At 55.9% G+C, this 16,142-nt stretch overlaps 13 protein-coding genes across 13 annotated transcripts; 8 read left to right on the top strand and 5 right to left on the bottom strand.

Annotated features, from left to right (window-relative positions):
- Nucleotides 1-57: 57 nt before the first annotated feature.
- On the bottom strand, nucleotides 58-2,127 carry KL911_005033 (uncharacterized protein; the record flags this gene model as incomplete). Its single annotated transcript, XM_043200391.1, has 1 exon — nucleotides 58-2,127. The coding sequence occupies one exon, from the start codon at nucleotides 2,125-2,127 to the stop codon at nucleotides 58-60; it is 2,070 nt and encodes a 689-aa protein (XP_043052178.1).
- A 113-nt stretch (nucleotides 2,128-2,240) lies between these two features.
- On the top strand, nucleotides 2,241-2,814 carry KL911_005032 (uncharacterized protein; the record flags this gene model as incomplete). The annotated part of the gene is made up of 2 exons (XM_043200390.1): nucleotides 2,241-2,399; nucleotides 2,641-2,814. The coding sequence occupies 2 exons, from the start codon at nucleotides 2,241-2,243 to the stop codon at nucleotides 2,812-2,814; spliced, it is 333 nt and encodes a 110-aa protein (XP_043052177.1).
- Nucleotides 2,815-2,929: 115 nt separating this feature from the next.
- On the top strand, nucleotides 2,930-3,913 carry KL911_005031 (uncharacterized protein; the record flags this gene model as incomplete). The annotated part of the gene is made up of 2 exons (XM_043200389.1): nucleotides 2,930-3,409; nucleotides 3,590-3,913. The coding sequence occupies 2 exons, from the start codon at nucleotides 2,930-2,932 to the stop codon at nucleotides 3,911-3,913; spliced, it is 804 nt and encodes a 267-aa protein (XP_043052176.1).
- A 23-nt stretch (nucleotides 3,914-3,936) lies between these two features.
- On the bottom strand, nucleotides 3,937-4,265 carry KL911_005030 (uncharacterized protein; the record flags this gene model as incomplete). Its single annotated transcript, XM_043200388.1, has 2 exons — nucleotides 3,937-4,128; nucleotides 4,197-4,265. The coding sequence occupies 2 exons, from the start codon at nucleotides 4,263-4,265 to the stop codon at nucleotides 3,937-3,939; spliced, it is 261 nt and encodes an 86-aa protein (XP_043052175.1).
- A 62-nt stretch (nucleotides 4,266-4,327) lies between these two features.
- On the top strand, nucleotides 4,328-5,020 carry KL911_005029 (uncharacterized protein; the record flags this gene model as incomplete). The annotated part of the gene is made up of 1 exon (XM_043200386.1): nucleotides 4,328-5,020. The coding sequence occupies one exon, from the start codon at nucleotides 4,328-4,330 to the stop codon at nucleotides 5,018-5,020; it is 693 nt and encodes a 230-aa protein (XP_043052174.1).
- Nucleotides 5,021-5,049: 29 nt separating this feature from the next.
- KL911_005028 (uncharacterized protein) lies at nucleotides 5,050-6,840 on the bottom strand (the record flags this gene model as incomplete). Its single annotated transcript, XM_043200385.1, has 1 exon — nucleotides 5,050-6,840. One exon carries the CDS (start codon nucleotides 6,838-6,840, stop codon nucleotides 5,050-5,052), a length of 1,791 nt encoding a protein of 596 aa, XP_043052173.1.
- A 67-nt stretch (nucleotides 6,841-6,907) lies between these two features.
- On the top strand, nucleotides 6,908-7,430 carry KL911_005027 (uncharacterized protein; the record flags this gene model as incomplete). Its single annotated transcript, XM_043200384.1, has 2 exons — nucleotides 6,908-7,162; nucleotides 7,248-7,430. 2 exons carry the CDS (start codon nucleotides 6,908-6,910, stop codon nucleotides 7,428-7,430), a joined length of 438 nt encoding a protein of 145 aa, XP_043052172.1.
- Nucleotides 7,431-7,571: 141 nt separating this feature from the next.
- Nucleotides 7,572-8,507, top strand: KL911_005026 (uncharacterized protein; the record flags this gene model as incomplete). Its single annotated transcript, XM_043200383.1, has 2 exons — nucleotides 7,572-7,639; nucleotides 7,745-8,507. 2 exons carry the CDS (start codon nucleotides 7,572-7,574, stop codon nucleotides 8,505-8,507), a joined length of 831 nt encoding a protein of 276 aa, XP_043052171.1.
- A 106-nt stretch (nucleotides 8,508-8,613) lies between these two features.
- KL911_005025 (uncharacterized protein) lies at nucleotides 8,614-11,397 on the bottom strand (the record flags this gene model as incomplete). Its single annotated transcript, XM_043200382.1, has 1 exon — nucleotides 8,614-11,397. The coding sequence occupies one exon, from the start codon at nucleotides 11,395-11,397 to the stop codon at nucleotides 8,614-8,616; it is 2,784 nt and encodes a 927-aa protein (XP_043052170.1).
- A 206-nt stretch (nucleotides 11,398-11,603) lies between these two features.
- On the bottom strand, nucleotides 11,604-13,052 carry KL911_005024 (uncharacterized protein; the record flags this gene model as incomplete). Its single annotated transcript, XM_043200381.1, has 1 exon — nucleotides 11,604-13,052. The coding sequence occupies one exon, from the start codon at nucleotides 13,050-13,052 to the stop codon at nucleotides 11,604-11,606; it is 1,449 nt and encodes a 482-aa protein (XP_043052169.1).
- A 74-nt stretch (nucleotides 13,053-13,126) lies between these two features.
- On the top strand, nucleotides 13,127-13,615 carry KL911_005023 (uncharacterized protein; the record flags this gene model as incomplete). Its single annotated transcript, XM_043200380.1, has 1 exon — nucleotides 13,127-13,615. The coding sequence occupies one exon, from the start codon at nucleotides 13,127-13,129 to the stop codon at nucleotides 13,613-13,615; it is 489 nt and encodes a 162-aa protein (XP_043052168.1).
- Nucleotides 13,616-13,649: 34 nt separating this feature from the next.
- On the top strand, nucleotides 13,650-15,377 carry KL911_005022 (uncharacterized protein; the record flags this gene model as incomplete). Its single annotated transcript, XM_043200379.1, has 1 exon — nucleotides 13,650-15,377. The coding sequence occupies one exon, from the start codon at nucleotides 13,650-13,652 to the stop codon at nucleotides 15,375-15,377; it is 1,728 nt and encodes a 575-aa protein (XP_043052167.1).
- A 74-nt stretch (nucleotides 15,378-15,451) lies between these two features.
- On the top strand, nucleotides 15,452-16,141 carry KL911_005021 (uncharacterized protein; the record flags this gene model as incomplete). Its single annotated transcript, XM_043200378.1, has 1 exon — nucleotides 15,452-16,141. One exon carries the CDS (start codon nucleotides 15,452-15,454, stop codon nucleotides 16,139-16,141), a length of 690 nt encoding a protein of 229 aa, XP_043052166.1.
- Nucleotide 16,142: the final 1 nt, after the last annotated feature.

Genomic DNA, 16,142 nt, shown 5'->3' with positions numbered 1-16,142 from the left:
AAAATAACTGGGATTAGTTCTTTGCGAGGTCGTGTATTTACCAATCTCAGGGGCGGCCTAGACAGTGGAAACGATCTCTGAAGCGTGTTTGAGCACCTCCACCATCTTCTTGCACTCCTTTCTTCTCGCAACAGTGATCTCGTTCTCCTTCACAAGCGACTCTAGGTCCTTGTTGCCGTACAGTTTCTCCAGAAGCACCTTCTGGATGTCGTTCTTCGACTGCTGGATCAGCTTGAGCATCACGGCCTTTGGAACGATGTCGGCCACCGTCCGCTTGACAATGTTGAAGTACGAATGTATGAGCAGCTTTATCACCTCTGTCTCCTGGGTCTCTCTATCAGTCATCTGGCCCGTGGCCTTCAGCACGCTTGGAGGAGCCTCCATGGCTGCCAGCCGTTTTTTATTCTTGGACGAAAAGAAGCCACCAAAGAACGACGACGACTTGTTCTCCTCGTCGTTGATTGACGAGGCCGAGTGCGCCGGAGCAGGCAGCGGCTTTCCCGTCTTTGGATCGACCTGGGCAGGCGTAGGATGCAATTTCTCTTGGACCATAGCAAGCGCCTGAGACCCCTTGAGCAGGTCCGGATGTGCTGTATTAATGTAGGTCTGTTCGGCCTTGATAATATCCTCGACAAACGTGTTGGTTGGAAGCACAGACTCCCGGAGATACTGGATGAAAATCTGGGAGATCTGCTCTTTCAAGCCGGGGTATCTTGAGTACTCTGGCTGCGCAAGGATCTGCGACAAAATACGCACCAGCTCGTCAAACACAAGCGTGATACATCTGAGCGAGGGGTCCTGGAATCTGTGGATCTGCTGTTTCACAAGCACCTCGAAAGCCTGTGTGCCCACAAACAGCGACGGAGCAGAACCAGACGAGTTGTACATGATGGTTCTGATGTCTGCGTCCTTGATCTGGTCAAATGGGTCAAGAGCGTACACTCCGTTCTTGAAGATCTCGTGGAACACAAAGCTGATTCTGGCTCCTCCGCTCAGCTCGTTCGAGGAGACGTCCTTGGTCTGTCCGTCCAGAATTCCAGTGTAGTCGTTGCAGAAGTCGGTGATGACACTCAAAACGATCGAGCTTGGCGACTCGGCCATTTCCGGGCCCAGTGCAGAGAGCTCCTGCTGGTACTTCTTCAACGCGGTCTCGATTCTGGCCTTGATCTCAGGAAGCGTGGTTCTGATGTGGTTCAGCAGGATCGCGTTCAGCTTCTTGGCCAGGTACGGGGTGCCGCAGTAGTGGGCCTTGCTGCTGTAGGACGGGTGGCTCTCGAAGAACCGCCTCTCGTCGTTCAGGGCCTCTCTGATGGTCTTGCGGTTCTCGATGTCTTTCTGGCCCCTGTTGATCACAGGAACGTATCCGGACCGCAGCGGGATCACCCGGCCGGCCAGGATGTCGATCACGTCGGTACCCTGGTCCATCAGGTCTACTTTCGTCAGCACGCCGATGGTTCTGAGCCCCTCGGGGTCGACCTCTCTGGCCAGCTTCAACCCGTCACTATTGGCCAGATCCTGGTTGGCAGCATTGACCGCCAAGATGATGGCGTTCGGCTTGGATATAAACTTCATAATCATGTCTCTGATCTGCTTCTCGATATCCTTTGGCTGGTCGCCGACAGGCACTTTGGTGAGTCCCGGCAAGTCGACCAGGGTCAGCGTCAGCACGTGTGGCGAGTAGATCCGCAGATTGATGGGCACAGAGCTGATCCCGGCGTTCTTACCCGTCTTCGCCTCCGTCTCCCTCACAATCTCGTCCCTGATGTCGTCAAAATTGTAGAACTTCTTGCCCGGCAGGTGCAGGAACTCTCCCCATTCCTCGGCGTTGTTCTCCGTCTTGTTTCCCTGCGCGTCGGTGGTCTGAATGTCAATCAGGTCGCTTGCAGCGCTCTTGCTGCCGCTGCGCCGGTTGATCAGCTGCAAAATCAGCGGCCGTCTAGTCACAATGCCCGTTCCTCTAGGAAGGAACTCGCGGCCAACAATGTTCTCCAGCACGGAACTTTTTCCCGACGATTGCGACCCGACAACGGTGATCTGCGGCAGATCGACCGGCGAGGTCGAGCCGGAGCCAAGAGGCGCGAGAGCGTCCTGCAGCTTGTTGATCGTTTGGATTAATGTTTCATCCATAGTGGCAATAAACAGCGAAGCGAAATAATAAAATAAAAACAGCAAAATTTGTTACCCGGCGGAGCTGGAAGTTTGTTCACCAGCCACGGCCCTGGCACGTTCCACAGGGTTCCATGACGCGAGCGCCGGGGAAACGCAGCCCCAGCGACTGCGCGGCTGTGGCTGGTACCGCCGCTAAGTCCAGCAGCCTCCTTACCCCAAGGCTGGCCTGCCGCGGCCTGGACGGCCCGTGCCCTCCAAAAGCAGCCTCCGGTAAGCGCTATCTTGACCACGTCCTCCTCTACAGGTTCCGTATTCGTGAAAAAGCAAAACTTTATTGGGACGCATGATTATGCGTACAGATAAGAATTCTTATCTTTGACGTTGAAATTCGACATCATCCGGAAACAAATAAAAAGACCTCTTTCCTTCTTCTTCAGCCATGTCAGTTTACGAGGCCGCAAAGCTGGCAAACACGCTCGGCTTTGCGCTCATGCCGGTGGCCACCGTGCCGACGGTCGGCTCCACGGCGAGTTTCGTCCCAATCCTGGGCACCGTGCTGGACCTGCTGAACTGCGCGTTCTCGTCGGCATGGCAGACGGACGTCAAGATGGCTCTCTCGCTAGTGCTCAGAGCGTGTCTGGACACTTATCTGCTTTTCCTGTGGATCCAACAATCGCGGCGAAACAGCCCAATATCCGTCGCTAGGCCCTGTTGTCTGCCGCGTCAAAACCGATTCTTCTTCACTCCCAGCTCATTCCCCGCCAACAGGGCAGAGACAATAGACCACCTGCCCCTGTTTAGCAACGACAACAGCCTTGTGATGTCTGGCAGTTACCCTCCAAGGCACAAACCGCAAACTGCGCCTGTGCTGGCCGCGCTTCTGGCCGTGTCGCCTGTGCCGTCGAATGCAAGCCCCATCAGTCACAGCCTGCAAAACTCGCCGCCCATACCTGCCGGGGCACCCGCGCTGATCGGCATGGTGCTCGTGGTGGCCACCAAGCTCGCAGAGTGCTACAGCACGTACTTCTGCGGCAGAAAACCGTACCAGAACGTCGGAGAGACGGTAGCTGTGCTCGTTGTTATGACAACGCATTGGGGGTTTGGTTATTTATTCGATTCCGTCGCGCTGCTCGCTGTGGTGCAGGCTCTCAACATCGTCGCCGTGCTAGGGCTCTTTCTCGCGCCACGACGCAACCGCAGCGCCCTTGCCAAGGCCCAGTACGGCTCCTTGGACATGGCCGACTCGCAGGCGAGCCTGTACGACTCGTTCGGGATCGCCTCCATCGACAAAGACCTAACAGTGCACACAGTTGAGCAGCTCTGAAAAAACACAGCCTTGCACAGCCAGGACGTTTATTTTGGTCTTCGATGGAAAAAAATTTAGGTGTCTACGTTGACATGTTGAGTGTGTTTGAATATCCAAAGTTGCTTGCGCAGCTGGAAGTGAGTAGAGAACGGCAGTATAGCAAACTAACGCCAGAAAATCGTGGCATACGCGGAAGGTGAGCTTGGCTCGGACAACACAGCTGTACTGAACTTCAGGGCCGAGGCCTCGAAGTTCGCCGAGCTGTACCGCCGCACAAACGACTTGCGCGTTCTGGCGGCTGTTCCGAAGGCACACGATCAGTCTGCAGACCCCAAGATCGCCGAGCTGTGCGAGTTTGACCAATTGCAGACCAGAAGCGACTCCATGCGCTTCATGCTCAAGCTCGAGGTCGTCAAGAGGGAAATCGTGACGCTGGTCGGAGGAGAATGCGATTTGATTGGCGCGTTCAAGGACGTTTGGCGACAGCTCGGTAAATAGACTTCTAATCTTTAAGAATATCCTTAATAGACCAATCTGAGTTGTCCAAAGGACACGAGTTTCGTTTCTGGATCCACGTGTCGATGCAGTGCAAATGGAACGAGTGGTTGCACACTCCCACGGCGCGCGGACACTTTGTGTGCGTTGCTGTCCTCGAATTGGCGCCGAAGTTCGGGTTGTTGCCGCAGTCGATACACGGTTCCATCAGGTGGTTTCTACAGATGGCGCAGGTCTCGTTGTTCTGATCCCACGTCCAGAAGGCCACTGCGGTCCACTTTTTGACCTCGAACCGCTTTTTCTTGGTTTGTTGCGGTGCTGGCGCAGGCAAATCAATATCCATTTGGTCGGCCATTTTCACGAGGGCGAAGGGTTCGAACAAAAATTAAACAAATAAAAAAATATTCTTTATTCTCAATGTCCGATTTGATATCCTCTCTTTACCCGCCGCCTCCGCCGTACGTTCGCTTTTTCACTGCCGAGAACGTGCGACGCGCGGCCGAATTGCGCAAGCAGCACGGTGCAGACGCCGACAAAGTGCTCTCGGAGACCAAGGATCTGCGGTTTCTTGTTCCGCCTCTGCCCCCCAACAAGCCACAGTACCGGTCTTTTGGAGACATCTGGAACTTCGAGGACAAGTTCATCACGCTGGAGGAATCTGGGATCCAGCAATTGTACGAGGAGGCTGAGAATGTGGAGGAGGAGACGTTCACGGTGGAACGGATCGAGGAGCTCAAGAAAATGACCAAGTCGCTGCTGCTGAACTTCCTGGAATTCACAGGGCTACTGGCGAAGAACCCGGCCCTGGCCCACGTGAAAATTGAGCAGATCCGAGTCATCTTGATTAATCTGCACCATCTGCTCAACAGCTACCGTCTGCACCAGTCGCGCGAAGGACTGATTCTCAAGATGGAGGAGAAAATCAGAAAAGACAGAGAAACCATCCAGAAAATCGAAAACACGTGTTTGCAGGTGGAGGAGCGCATACGGTCGCTTGCGTGGCGCGAGAACGACGTTGAAGTTGAGCACGTGGACGAATCGCAGAGCGCAGAGCCTAGTCGGGAGCAAATAGTCGAGATGGTGCGAAAGAGCGTTTTGGAAGAGGCCTAATTGTTATCTACTATACATATATACAGGGTTCATTCGGAGACTCCGACGACGTCGATCCACTTGACAAGACCGCCACGCAGACACAGACGATGCAGATGATTTCTTTCCTCCTCGCCGACGTCCAGAACCGGCGACAAAATTATCATTTTGTTTTTCACCTCCTTTTCGTCGTCCACAAGCCCAAATTGGTCCTGCGCAATCAGTCCAGACTCGTTGCGGAACCTCCCACAGAGAGAGACAAATGTTTTGGTGTCGCGGAGCGCGTCTAGCCCAAGGACAACCATGGTGTCCAGGGACTTGAACGTCATACCTTCAACCGTCTTCACATTGGCAATCAGCAGCTTGCCTTTTTTTGCGGCCGTGGCATTTTCCTGACCATTGAACACCTCGACGTTTTTCCCGAGCTTCGCGAGCAGGCCTTGCACCTGGAACACGCTGGTTTCGTCCGAGACGATCACCAAGACAGTTTTCTGGAAATTCTGCTTCTGCTTCTTGAGCAGCTTGACTAGCCCGGAAACGAGCACCGCCAGCTCGCCCTCGCGAACCGGCTTGTCCATCAGACTACGCTTACGTTTCCAGTACTCCACGTAGGCCGCTTCGCCGTCGGCCTGTTGCTCCCAGTCGTGACGCTCGCCGTAATTTGGAGCTTTCATGCTCACCAAATTTGTGCGGACCTTGTTGGACTTGGTCATGCTAGGGCGCACCAAAACACACCCCACGCCGACGTTCTTCGGCACAACACAGGTGTCGGCCATGTTGCCCCGGGTGAAACTGCCCATCTCGTGGAATTTGCTCCAGTCGAACCACTGCGTGTGGTCCTGCAACTCGTCCAGAAATGATCGCGGAGTGGGCGCCGTGGTGGTGAACAGCAGCTGCGGATGCGGCTCGTTGTGAAAACGCCGGTAGTCTTGGAGCTTCAGCACGTAATCGAGCAGCTTCACAATAGCCGTTTTGCGCTGGGCGTCGACCGGCGCGTCGGTATCCATCATATGGTCGATGTCGTCCACTCCAATGTACGCCAGACTGTTCACCTTCATGAAGTCCATACCACGGGTGGCAAGCAAGTCCAACAGACGCTGGGGCGTGGACACGAGGATGTGGGGGCACGGAGTGTCCATCAAGTCCTTGATCTGCTGCTCCTCTGTTTGCTGGTCGGCGCGATACAGAAACTGTGCCATCGTCTGGATATTGGGCAGGCTCTTTGGCTTGACGCGACGAATGCTCTGATACACTTTTTCCGCGTACTTTCTCATCTGCACTGCCTGCAGCCCGGAGTTCACAAGCACGAGCGAGTTTATGCCCTCACCGCGTGCCGGAGCACGGCGAAGAAAGAGACCGTGCGTGAACAACGCCGTGCTCTTGCCTGTTCCCGGCTCGCCAACGGCCACAGTGCTCACATATCCACTGGCCAGTGCAAAAATCCGTTTCTGGAACTCTGTTGGCGTGGTTATGCCGGTCGAGTTCTCGATAGCTTTTGCAACTAATAGATTTGAATAGAAGTCTCTAAACGTGAGGTTTTCCTTGGTGAGATCCACGCGAATCCGCTCCTCGATCGGGGTGTTGATGCGCACGTTGTAGCTCTCGATTTTGCGCAGGTTCTTCTGCAGCTTTTCCTGGAACCGCGTGTCCAGCACTCCGGACAGCTGCGAGAGCTGGTGGTAGTACGAGTTTCGCCATTTTCTGTCATTCACAATTTCAGGGTCCTTCTCGATCGCCTCCAGTAGCTCACTGTCGTTCATTGGCGGTGCCTCTAGTGTCCTGCCCTGAGGCAGTCTCGTCTTGGTGGCGAAACGTCTTGCGAAAATCCACCTTCGCAGCATAAAAAATATATTTTTCTAATTTTTCACTCTTGCATTATTATTTTATTTTTTTATTTATTTCTAGTTCATGTGGAGCATTTTCAAAATAGCCAGAACGGCAGCCGTCGGAACCAGGATCCTGAGGTCACCGGCCCCTCTTATTTCGAGGCTTCCATTTCCGCGTCCGGCTATCAGACCAACCGTTGTCTTTGCCTTGCGCCCGCAATCGTCGACCATCAAGATGGAGAAACCGATGCTGATGCTGGCTTTCACGTGCAAAAAGTGCCATGAGAGGTCGTCCCATATTATCTCCAAACAGGCGTACACCTCCGGAACCGTTCTGGTGCAGTGTCCGGGCTGCAAAAACAGACATTTGATTGCTGATCATCTAAAGGTACGTTTTCCCTGGTACTCCAGACTAACTCCAGATTTTCTCTGATCGCCGCATAAACATCGAAGACATCCTGGCGTTGAAAGGCGAGAGCGTCACTGTGACGCCCGAAGACCTTGCGTTCGAGGATATTCCCGAAAAACTGCGCGATCTGATCGGCCACCACGCCAAGGACGCTCCACAGAAGGCAGAGCCAGACACGCCGCTGCTGAAGGAATGAGCGGCCTGCCAGCTGCCAGCCGGTTGTCTGCGGGTGTCTGGCTTGCCCTGTATATATTCGCCCCGGCCGCGTGGCTTACCTAATTCTGCCGCCATATTTCTGACACCCGCTGGACCAAAAAACTCTTCAACCTTTGCTATTATGAAGAGTGGGATTATAGACAAAGTAGCCGGCCTGGCGGCGCTGATTCCCTGGAAGCGTGCCTCCGAGTCCGTGCTCAACATCTTCCCCGACGACAGCTTGCAATACATATGGATTTTCTCTCACTTTGTCACGTTTCTGGGTGCGGTGATGCACTTCTGCAGATTCCTCAGTCCAGCCTCCCTGATCTTTGCGTCTGTGCCCTGGTACAACCTCTCGCTGGCGGGTTCGATCTGCACGTACTCGCTCGTCGTGTACAGAAGACACATTCTGGACCCAGAGCTGATGGTGGCTGCTCCCTCGAGCTCTGTCAAGTCTCACCAGATGGACTACCACACAGTCCCGCTGGCGGAGATTCTCAAGTCGGAAAACACGCACCTGCTAGTCTATGCGTGTCTGTGGCTGACGACGCCAACCAACATGCTCAAGGTCTTCCCGTTTGCCGCGTACTCGCTGCTCAACCTCACCAACTACTGCATCATCGAGGCGTTTCCCAAACACCCGCTGTCGCTCGCAATCACGCCCCTGGTCAGCTATATTGAGTACCCGCTGCTGCTGTTTGCCGCACACGTCGATCTGGCGGTCATTGGGCTTCTGTGCAAGGAGGCCAAGAACCTGGGCTCGTTGTACGTGCTCATATTCTACATTTTTGTGTGGGGGCTGCGGGTCGAGTACTCCGACGCCAGCCGGCTGGCGGTGTCGAACTTACTGCGGTTCCTCGACAAGGCGTTCAACGAGGACGTTCTGCCGCACACCGTCCACAAGACTTGGGTGCTGGCGCGGACAAAGTTCACGCTCATGCTCTCGATTACCGACTACGACACGATCTCTGCCGAGGCAGAGCTCAGACAGTCTGCCTCGTTCGGGAAGGAGAGGAGTCCTGTGAGAGAGAAGCCAAAGCGGCGGAAGAAGAAGATCTACAGTGCGTGCTCGTGAGAAGCCATTTGTGGCTGCTGAATATTGCTACCATTTTTTATTTTATTTTGTTGGAAGTTAATTTTTTCCCCAATCTTCACTTCATGCCACCATTTTCTAGCTATGTCTATTTATTTTTCGTCTCATCTCTCAACTCCTGCAACCTCACATATTCCGCCGTGTCCTCCCACACCTTGCCCTTCGACAGCAGCGACCGCACCGTCGACCGCGCCTTGAACCGCCAATCCTTGCACACCACGTCTCCGGCACCGTGTTTCCCCGGCAGCTCGCCGAAATTCTCGTACGCAGACACCAGGTCCTCGCACGCCGCCACCGCCTCGCGCCAGGCGTCCTGGTCCGCCTCGAGCTCCGGCCGGCTGATCGCCGCGCGGTACGCCTTCTCGTAGTCTTCGAGAGCCAGCCATGGCTTCTTGCGCCACAAGTCGACCTTAGCCACAATGCGCCACACGCGTGCACTGTAGTTCACCACGGCCGGCACCTCCTGGCACAGAAACTTGACACACGTTCGCTGGAAATGCGTCTGCCGCGCATCCGCGTCGTACGGCTCGGCAACAAGCAGCCCGGCCAGTTTCTCCAAAATCGGGATATCCAGCGACCCGTCTCCGTCGAGCTTCCGCGTGTCCAGCAGAGTGCGCGACGCAAGAAGCACCTCGTCCCAGCGGCCCAGCTTCACCGCCACAATCAGGTAGTTCTCCCAGATCTTCCACGAGGCCTTCTCCGTGTCGCCTGAGCTGACGGCCCGCTGCAACGCCGTGAACGCCTCCTTCAGCTTGTCCAGCCGCAGCAGCGCCGACGCCAGGTTCGACCACGCGTACTGGCTGCTGTCGTCCAGCGCAACGCACCGCGTGAACGCCTCCGCGGCCAGCTCGTAGTCCTCCGTCTCCAGCCCCAGACACCCGTAGAAGTACCAGTTCTCGAAGTTGAGCGGGTTCGCACGCACGCAGTCGTACTGGTGGCCGATCGCCGCGCGGCAGTCACGTGACCCGTCCGGGCGCCGGTAGCAGTACTTGGCGAGCGAGCGTTTTGCGTTGGCGTAGCGGCCGAGCTGCCACGCCTTCTCCCACAGCGCCGGGTCCTGGCGCACGTCGCCGAGCACGCACACCGCGCGCGCGTCGTCGGGCGACTCGGCGAGCTGCCGCAGGACCAGCTCCTCGGCCTTGCTCTCGTTTCCCATCGAGCCGTAGCACAGGGCGGCGTCCGTCCACAGCTGCAGTCTTTCGTAGATCTCGAGCGCAGACTTGACGGACCCGAGCTCGAGGAGCTTCTCCGCCAGTCGGGAGTCCAGCGACCATTTGGGGCTTAGCGGCAAAGCGTAGACGTACTGCGATCTCACGGCATTTATTAGGGTAGTGTCGTCTCGGAGATCCGAGGCTGCGAACATTTGCGGAAACTGCTCCTCCTCTTTACTTTTCGGGAACAGCCGGGCGGTCTGCTCCGCGTGCACGCCGAGCTCCTCGACAAGCGAATAAAGCTGCAAAACTCCTCTCTCCACGGTTTTTGGCCTGGACGTTTCGAGCAGAGACCGCTGCCACAGAGCGTTGCTGAAAACGAGCCAGTTGACGCTCCCCGGCGGAGAAAACAGCACTCTTTCCACCAGCGCCCTCAGCTCCTCGCCCACGAGCGCGTTATTGGCCGGCGTGTTCGCACGGATGGTCTCCAGGCGCAGCAAAAGCTGCACGCTGTCGAGATCGGCGAGCGCCGGCTGGCTATTCGGGTCCAGCGACCGCAGTGGTGCAGGGATGTCGTCTTCCTTGACAGCGATCGGGAGCAGCTTTGCTTCCTGGTCCTCGGCAGACTCGTAGTTCGGGAAGTCAATCTTGACACGCTTCCCGTCGCCGAGCTCTTCCAAGGCCTGATCGTCTCCTAGATTTTCGAACCGCAACCGCTCCAAAAAGAGGTCGTCGTTCAGAGCCACCTCCTGCGGATTGTGCCTGCTTTCCGAGCCAACGCGCAACAGCGTGTCCTGCGAGCGGGCCAGAACAGCCAGTGCGGCAAAAGCCTTCTCCTGGAACCTGGTCCGCTTGGCCTTGCAGCCTGTGAGCACAAACTGCAGCCCTGAAGCAGATTTCGCCCTGGCCAGGCTTTCTGAGGCCTGGGTCTCTGAGCCGGCGCCCAGCGCAGCTCTGGCTCGCTCCAGGTGGTACAAAACCAGTGTGTACTGGTTTGGGGCAGTGTTGACATCTGTGTTGTCCATTAGGGCTGCCACCAGAGACGGACAGAGCAGCGAGAACGTAAGTGTAGACAGCACTGGATTTGCGTCGTGAAACAGCGACTGCTGGACCTGGAGTGCTCTTGCCCGCCACCAGCACAGAGCGGCTTGGACGTAATTGTCCTCGGTAAATTCTGGGATGTTTGATTGGCTGATGGCAGCCTCAGGCTCAAGGGACTGGTTTTCTCCAACAAGACTGATCGGACAGCGTTGCAGCTTCTCAAAGAGACGCAGCGACAAAATAAGAAGCAAGGGCCAGTCCACAAGTTTGCTGGGCCGCTGTCCTGACAGAGAAAGAAGAGACAGAACTGCTGGGGTGGAGGAGGTCAGCCTTACGAGAAAGCCCAACTCGTCTACTCGAGGCAGTCTAGGACCTGTGAAGTTGGTCTGGACGAAGATCTGGAGCAGCAAGATGGCCGAGAAATAAGACAGCTCTTCAGAGACGCTGATGATTTTATCTGCAATCTGGTCAACGACGCTTCGCAGCTGCTCTTGCCCCAAGTGTTCGACCTCGCACAGCTCAAGAATACTATGATCATGAAAGATCTGGCGCAGTTCAGTGCCGGTCAGCTTTGCGTACTGGCCATTGATCAGCAGCTTAATGGGCCGCTCCTCGGGAGCTCCGCTTAGAAACTCTTTTTTCAGGCAGATCAGAGCGACCTGAGACTGTCTGGTCGTCATGAAGTTGAACTAATAATTTTTTTTATTTTTTTTTAAATATTTTTTTGAAATTTTTTAATCCTTTATTAGCATATTTCGGTTTCGTAGCCGTTTACTTATTTTAGCACTGCGGAGCAGTCCTTGTCAGGAATCGACCGCAAGTCCGCGAAAATGCCTAGGTTCTCACTATATGGCTGACTTATCGCCTTTAGTGTTATCCCACGCAGCTACTCGCTGTCCTTTCCTGCAGCGTAGTAGTGCAAGTAAGCACTCAACGTCTTGACACCTTCCAGATAATTAGCGACGTCAATCTTCTCGTTAATCGAGTGTGCTCCGTCATCGCCCTTTCCCATTGGAAGCAGCAAAACGTCGGTCTTGAGTTGCTCTTCGAAAGTCAGCGTGATCGGAATGGAGCCACCTTCTCTGGTGAGATCAGGGTCGACATTCCAGACGAGCTGTGTGGCCTTTCTAGCAGCAGTAAAAGCCTCATTAAACGGATCACTAACCCAGTAGTTGCCGTCGTGGATCAGCTCGACATTGAAGCTGTTTGGAGACTTGAGCTCGGCAAACTTCTCCTTGCAGAATTTGAACACATACTCGTCCAGCTTGCGTGGGTCCATGTCCGGAACAGTTCTGATGGAGAACTTTCCAACGACCTTGGCTGGAATCACCGTTTTGGCTCCTCCTCCAGAGAAAGCGCCCTCAATTCCGTGCAGCGACAACGAAGGGTATCTCCATCTGTGCATAAGGATGTTCTTTTTGTCCTGGTAGATGGCGGTGTTTGAGCCAGAAGCAAGGTTCAGCTCGTCCACGTCGAAGTCGATCTTCTCGTACAGCTTCTCCTCCTTCTCTGTGAGCGGAGCCACCATCTCGTTGACGCCAGGAATCTGGATATTGCCCTGGGTGTCGACCAGCTTGGACATGACGTTGAATAGGTCGGTCATTGGCTCGTGAATCACGCCTCCAAAAATGCCCGAGTGCAAATCTGCGCCCGGCCCGCTCACGGTGATCTGGTAGTAGCTGCATCCACGAAGGCCGTAGGTGAGAACCGGTTTTTTGGTTCCGAGCCAGTAGTTGTCCGAGATACAGACGGTGTCGACGCCCTTGAAGTACTTGTCTGCCTCCTGGGCGACAAGCTCGTCCAGACCCAGCGAGCCGCTCTCCTCCATGCCTTCGAAGCAGCAGACGAGGTTGACTGGCAGCTCCATGCCGGCCTTGTTGTGGGCCTCGACGGCATTGAGCCAGCCCATGACAGGACCCTTGTCGTCTGTGGAGCCACGGCCGTACAGCTTGCCGTTCTTCTCAACGAGCTTGAAAGGGTCTGAGTTCCAGCCGTCCTCCAGCAGCGCCGGCTGGACGTCGTAGTGGCCGTACACCAAAACGGTTTTTTTTGCTGGGTTCTTGCCGAAACGAGCCAATACAATTGGAGGCAATTGTAATTTTGGATCCGCCACCGGTGGCGGCTGGGTTCCCAGGTCGCGCAGCTGGATGTCCTCAGCACCGAGCGACTCCAGCTGTTTCTTTAGGAAATCGGCCATGGCAAACACCTGTGGTCTGAGCGACTCGTCGCTGGAAACAGAGGGAATGGCGACCGCCTGCGCCAATCTGTTGACGTACTCCGGCTTGAGCTTATCGATCTGTGCAAAAAGCGGCTTGATGGATTCAGAGACACTCATCTTATTTGTTCTAGAGATATACGATAGGGGGCGAACAAATTTAAGCATGCAAACAATTTTTTGATACATGTTTTATGGCAGGAGATGGAAAACAGGCGGGGGATGCCGCCTTCCCGCTGTGTAGACGGAGGCTGCCGTCGAAAGCATGCTATGGCCAGCCGGAATTGATACTATGCCGATCCGTGGCTGCAGTTGACGTCGCTGAGGAGAACTACATCGCGGGAACCAGTGGGGTGGAGCTCTGGGTCGAGAGAAATACGCTCTGCCGCCCTCGTCCCTCCACAAACAGACTCCCAGAGCCCCTTGTTGCGCGGCGAGTTCGTATCGCGAGCTACTCCGACATCTTTCTTATCGCACCGGGTAACACGACAGGGAACTTGTTGCGGTGCCAGTTGCGGATGTCCCTGCGACGGCCGTGCTCCGCAGGCTCTCTGGAGGGCAGCGTGGCCCATGCGCAGTCGCCAGACCGCACACGCGCCGAACCAGGCTCAGATTTCTGCTACTCGCATAATCAGCCCCAAAAGTTCGCTATCTCTGTTTCGTCTTTGCACGACGATGACTAAATAAATAATTTTTCACGAGAAAAACATCTTCAACATGTGTGGTATCTTTGCTGCTTACAACGTCGAGGAGGTGGAGGCCTTCAAGGGCAAGGCCCTGCAATACTCGAAGAGAATCAGACACAGAGGCCCGGACTGGTCGGGCAACAAGATCGTCAACAACACGATCCTGTGCCACGAGAGACTGGCCATCGTTGGCCTGGATTCCGGCGCCCAGCCAATCACCTCTCCGGACGAGAGATACACTCTTGCCGTCAACGGCGAGATCTACAACCACATCCACATTAGAGAGGAGTTCAAGGACTACAAGTTCAAGACTCTGTCTGACTGCGAGCCTATCATTCCGCTGTTCCAGAAGTACGACGTGGACGCCCCTAAGCATCTGGACGGCATGTTTGCGTGGGTGCTCTACGACAAGCAGGAGGACAGAGTCATCGCTTCCAGAGACCCTATTGGTATCACGACGCTGTACATGGGCCGCTCGTCCAGCAGGCCTGGAACGGTGTTTTTCGCCTCGGAGCTGAAATGTCTGACCGACGAGTGCGACCAGATCACGCACTTCCCTCCAGGTCACGTGTACGACTCGAAGACCGACCAGCTCACCAGGTACTTCACGCCTTCGTGGTGGGACGGTGAGAAAATCCCAACCAACCCGGTCGACTACAAGAAGGTGAGAGAGACGCTGGAGATGGCCGTGAGAAAGCGGCTCATGGCAGAGGTTCCGTTTGGTGTGCTGCTTTCCGGCGGCCTGGACTCGTCGCTGATCGCTTCGATTGCCGCCCGAGAGACCGCCAAGGCCGCCAAGGAGGCCGATTCTCACACCGAGGGCATCGACGCGTCGCACACGCTGACCGGTGTGGACGACGACGGGAAACTCGCTCTCTCGGGCTGGACCAAGCTGCACTCGTACGCGATCGGTCTGCCGGGCGCGCCGGACCTCGTGGCTGCCAAGAAGGTGGCCAAGTTCATCGGAACGATCCACCACGAGCACACCTTCACCGTGGAGGAAGGCTTCGACGCTCTCTCGGACGTCATTTACCATCTGGAGACCTACGACGTCACGACGATCCGCGCGTCGACCCCTATGTACCTGCTCTCGAGAAAGATCAAGGCGCAGGGTGTCAAGATGGTGCTGTCTGGCGAGGGCTCCGACGAGATCTTTGGTGGCTATCTGTACTTTGCGTCCGCTCCGTCTCCTGAGGAGTTCCACACCGAATGCGTCAAGAGAGTCAAGAACCTGCATTACGCCGACTGTCTGAGAGCCAACAAGTCCACCATGGCCTGGGGGCTCGAGGCCCGTGTGCCGTTCCTGGACAAGCAGTTCCTGGAGCTGTGCATGAACATCGACCCGAAGGAGAAGCTGATTGTGCCTGAGACGGGCAGAATCGAGAAGTACATCCTGAGAAAGGCGTTCGACACCAGCGACGACCCGTCTGCCAAGCCATACCTGCCGGACGAGATTCTTTGGAGGCAGAAGGAGCAGTTCTCCGACGGCGTGGGCTACTCCTGGATCGACGGGCTGAAGGAGCTTGCGGAGAAATCCGTCTCCGACGAGGAGTTTGCTCACCCTAAGCCAGAATGGGGCGACGACATCCCAACCACCAAGGAGGCCTACTTCTACCGCTGCAAGTTCGACGAGCTGTTCCCAAGCAAGGCCGCCGGCTCCACTGTCATGAGATGGGTGCCTAAGGCCGAGTGGGGCTGCCACGAGGACCCTTCGGGCAGATACGCCAAGACCCACGATGCGTCCGTTTTCAAGAACTGATAGAGTAATAAATGGAAATAATGTTAATATCTCTCCTCTCTGCACAGCCGTGTGTGTATATTTATTTGTTTTACATGAAAAAGACCAGTTTGTCCTCGCTCGATTCGCGGTCCGCCATCCCGCGGACGCGCGACCAATACGAGTACCTGGCAAAAGTCGTTCTGATTGGCTCGTCCGGGTCCGGCAAGTCCTCGCTGCTCCACCGGTACGTCTCGCGGGACTGGCGGGCCGTGTCGCAGACCATCGGCGTCGGGTTTGCGTCCAGAGTGGCCCTCGTGGACGGCAGCACGCGCGTGAAGTTGCAGATATGGGACACCGCGGGCCAGGAGCGGTTCCGCGCGCTCACGCGGTCGTACTATCGCGGCGCCAGCGGCGTCGTGGTGGTCTTTGATCTCAGCTCCAGACCCAGCTTCCAGGCCGTTTCAGAGTTCATGCAGGACGTGAAAAATATGACCCCGCCGGACTCGTGCGTGCTGCTCGTCGGCAGCAAGAACGACCTGCCGCAAGCGGTTCCCAAGAGCGAGATTGCCGGCCTGGTGGACAGCAGTGCTGTGCTGCTGGGACGAACCGTCGAGTTCGTCGCGACCAGCGCCCTGGACAACCTAAATGTGGACGCCGTGTTCGAGAGCGTGGCCGGCTCGCTGGTGACGAAAATCGAGCTCGGCCAGATCGACCCAGAGGACCCGGCCAGCGGCGTGCAGTACGGCGACCTCAGCTACGACGCCATCACGCTAGCGTCTCCTAACGCGAGAGGGTGCTGCTGAA

This window comes from Ogataea haglerorum (assembly GCF_019207285.1).
Source record: "Ogataea haglerorum isolate 81-453-3 chromosome Unknown 81-453-3_NODE_18_length_154056_cov_99.240163, whole genome shotgun sequence".
NCBI classification, from domain to species: domain Eukaryota; kingdom Fungi; phylum Ascomycota; class Pichiomycetes; order Pichiales; family Pichiaceae; genus Ogataea; species Ogataea haglerorum.
Note: the sequence above shows the minus strand (reverse complement) of the source record. Positions and strands in the feature narration are given on the sequence as shown.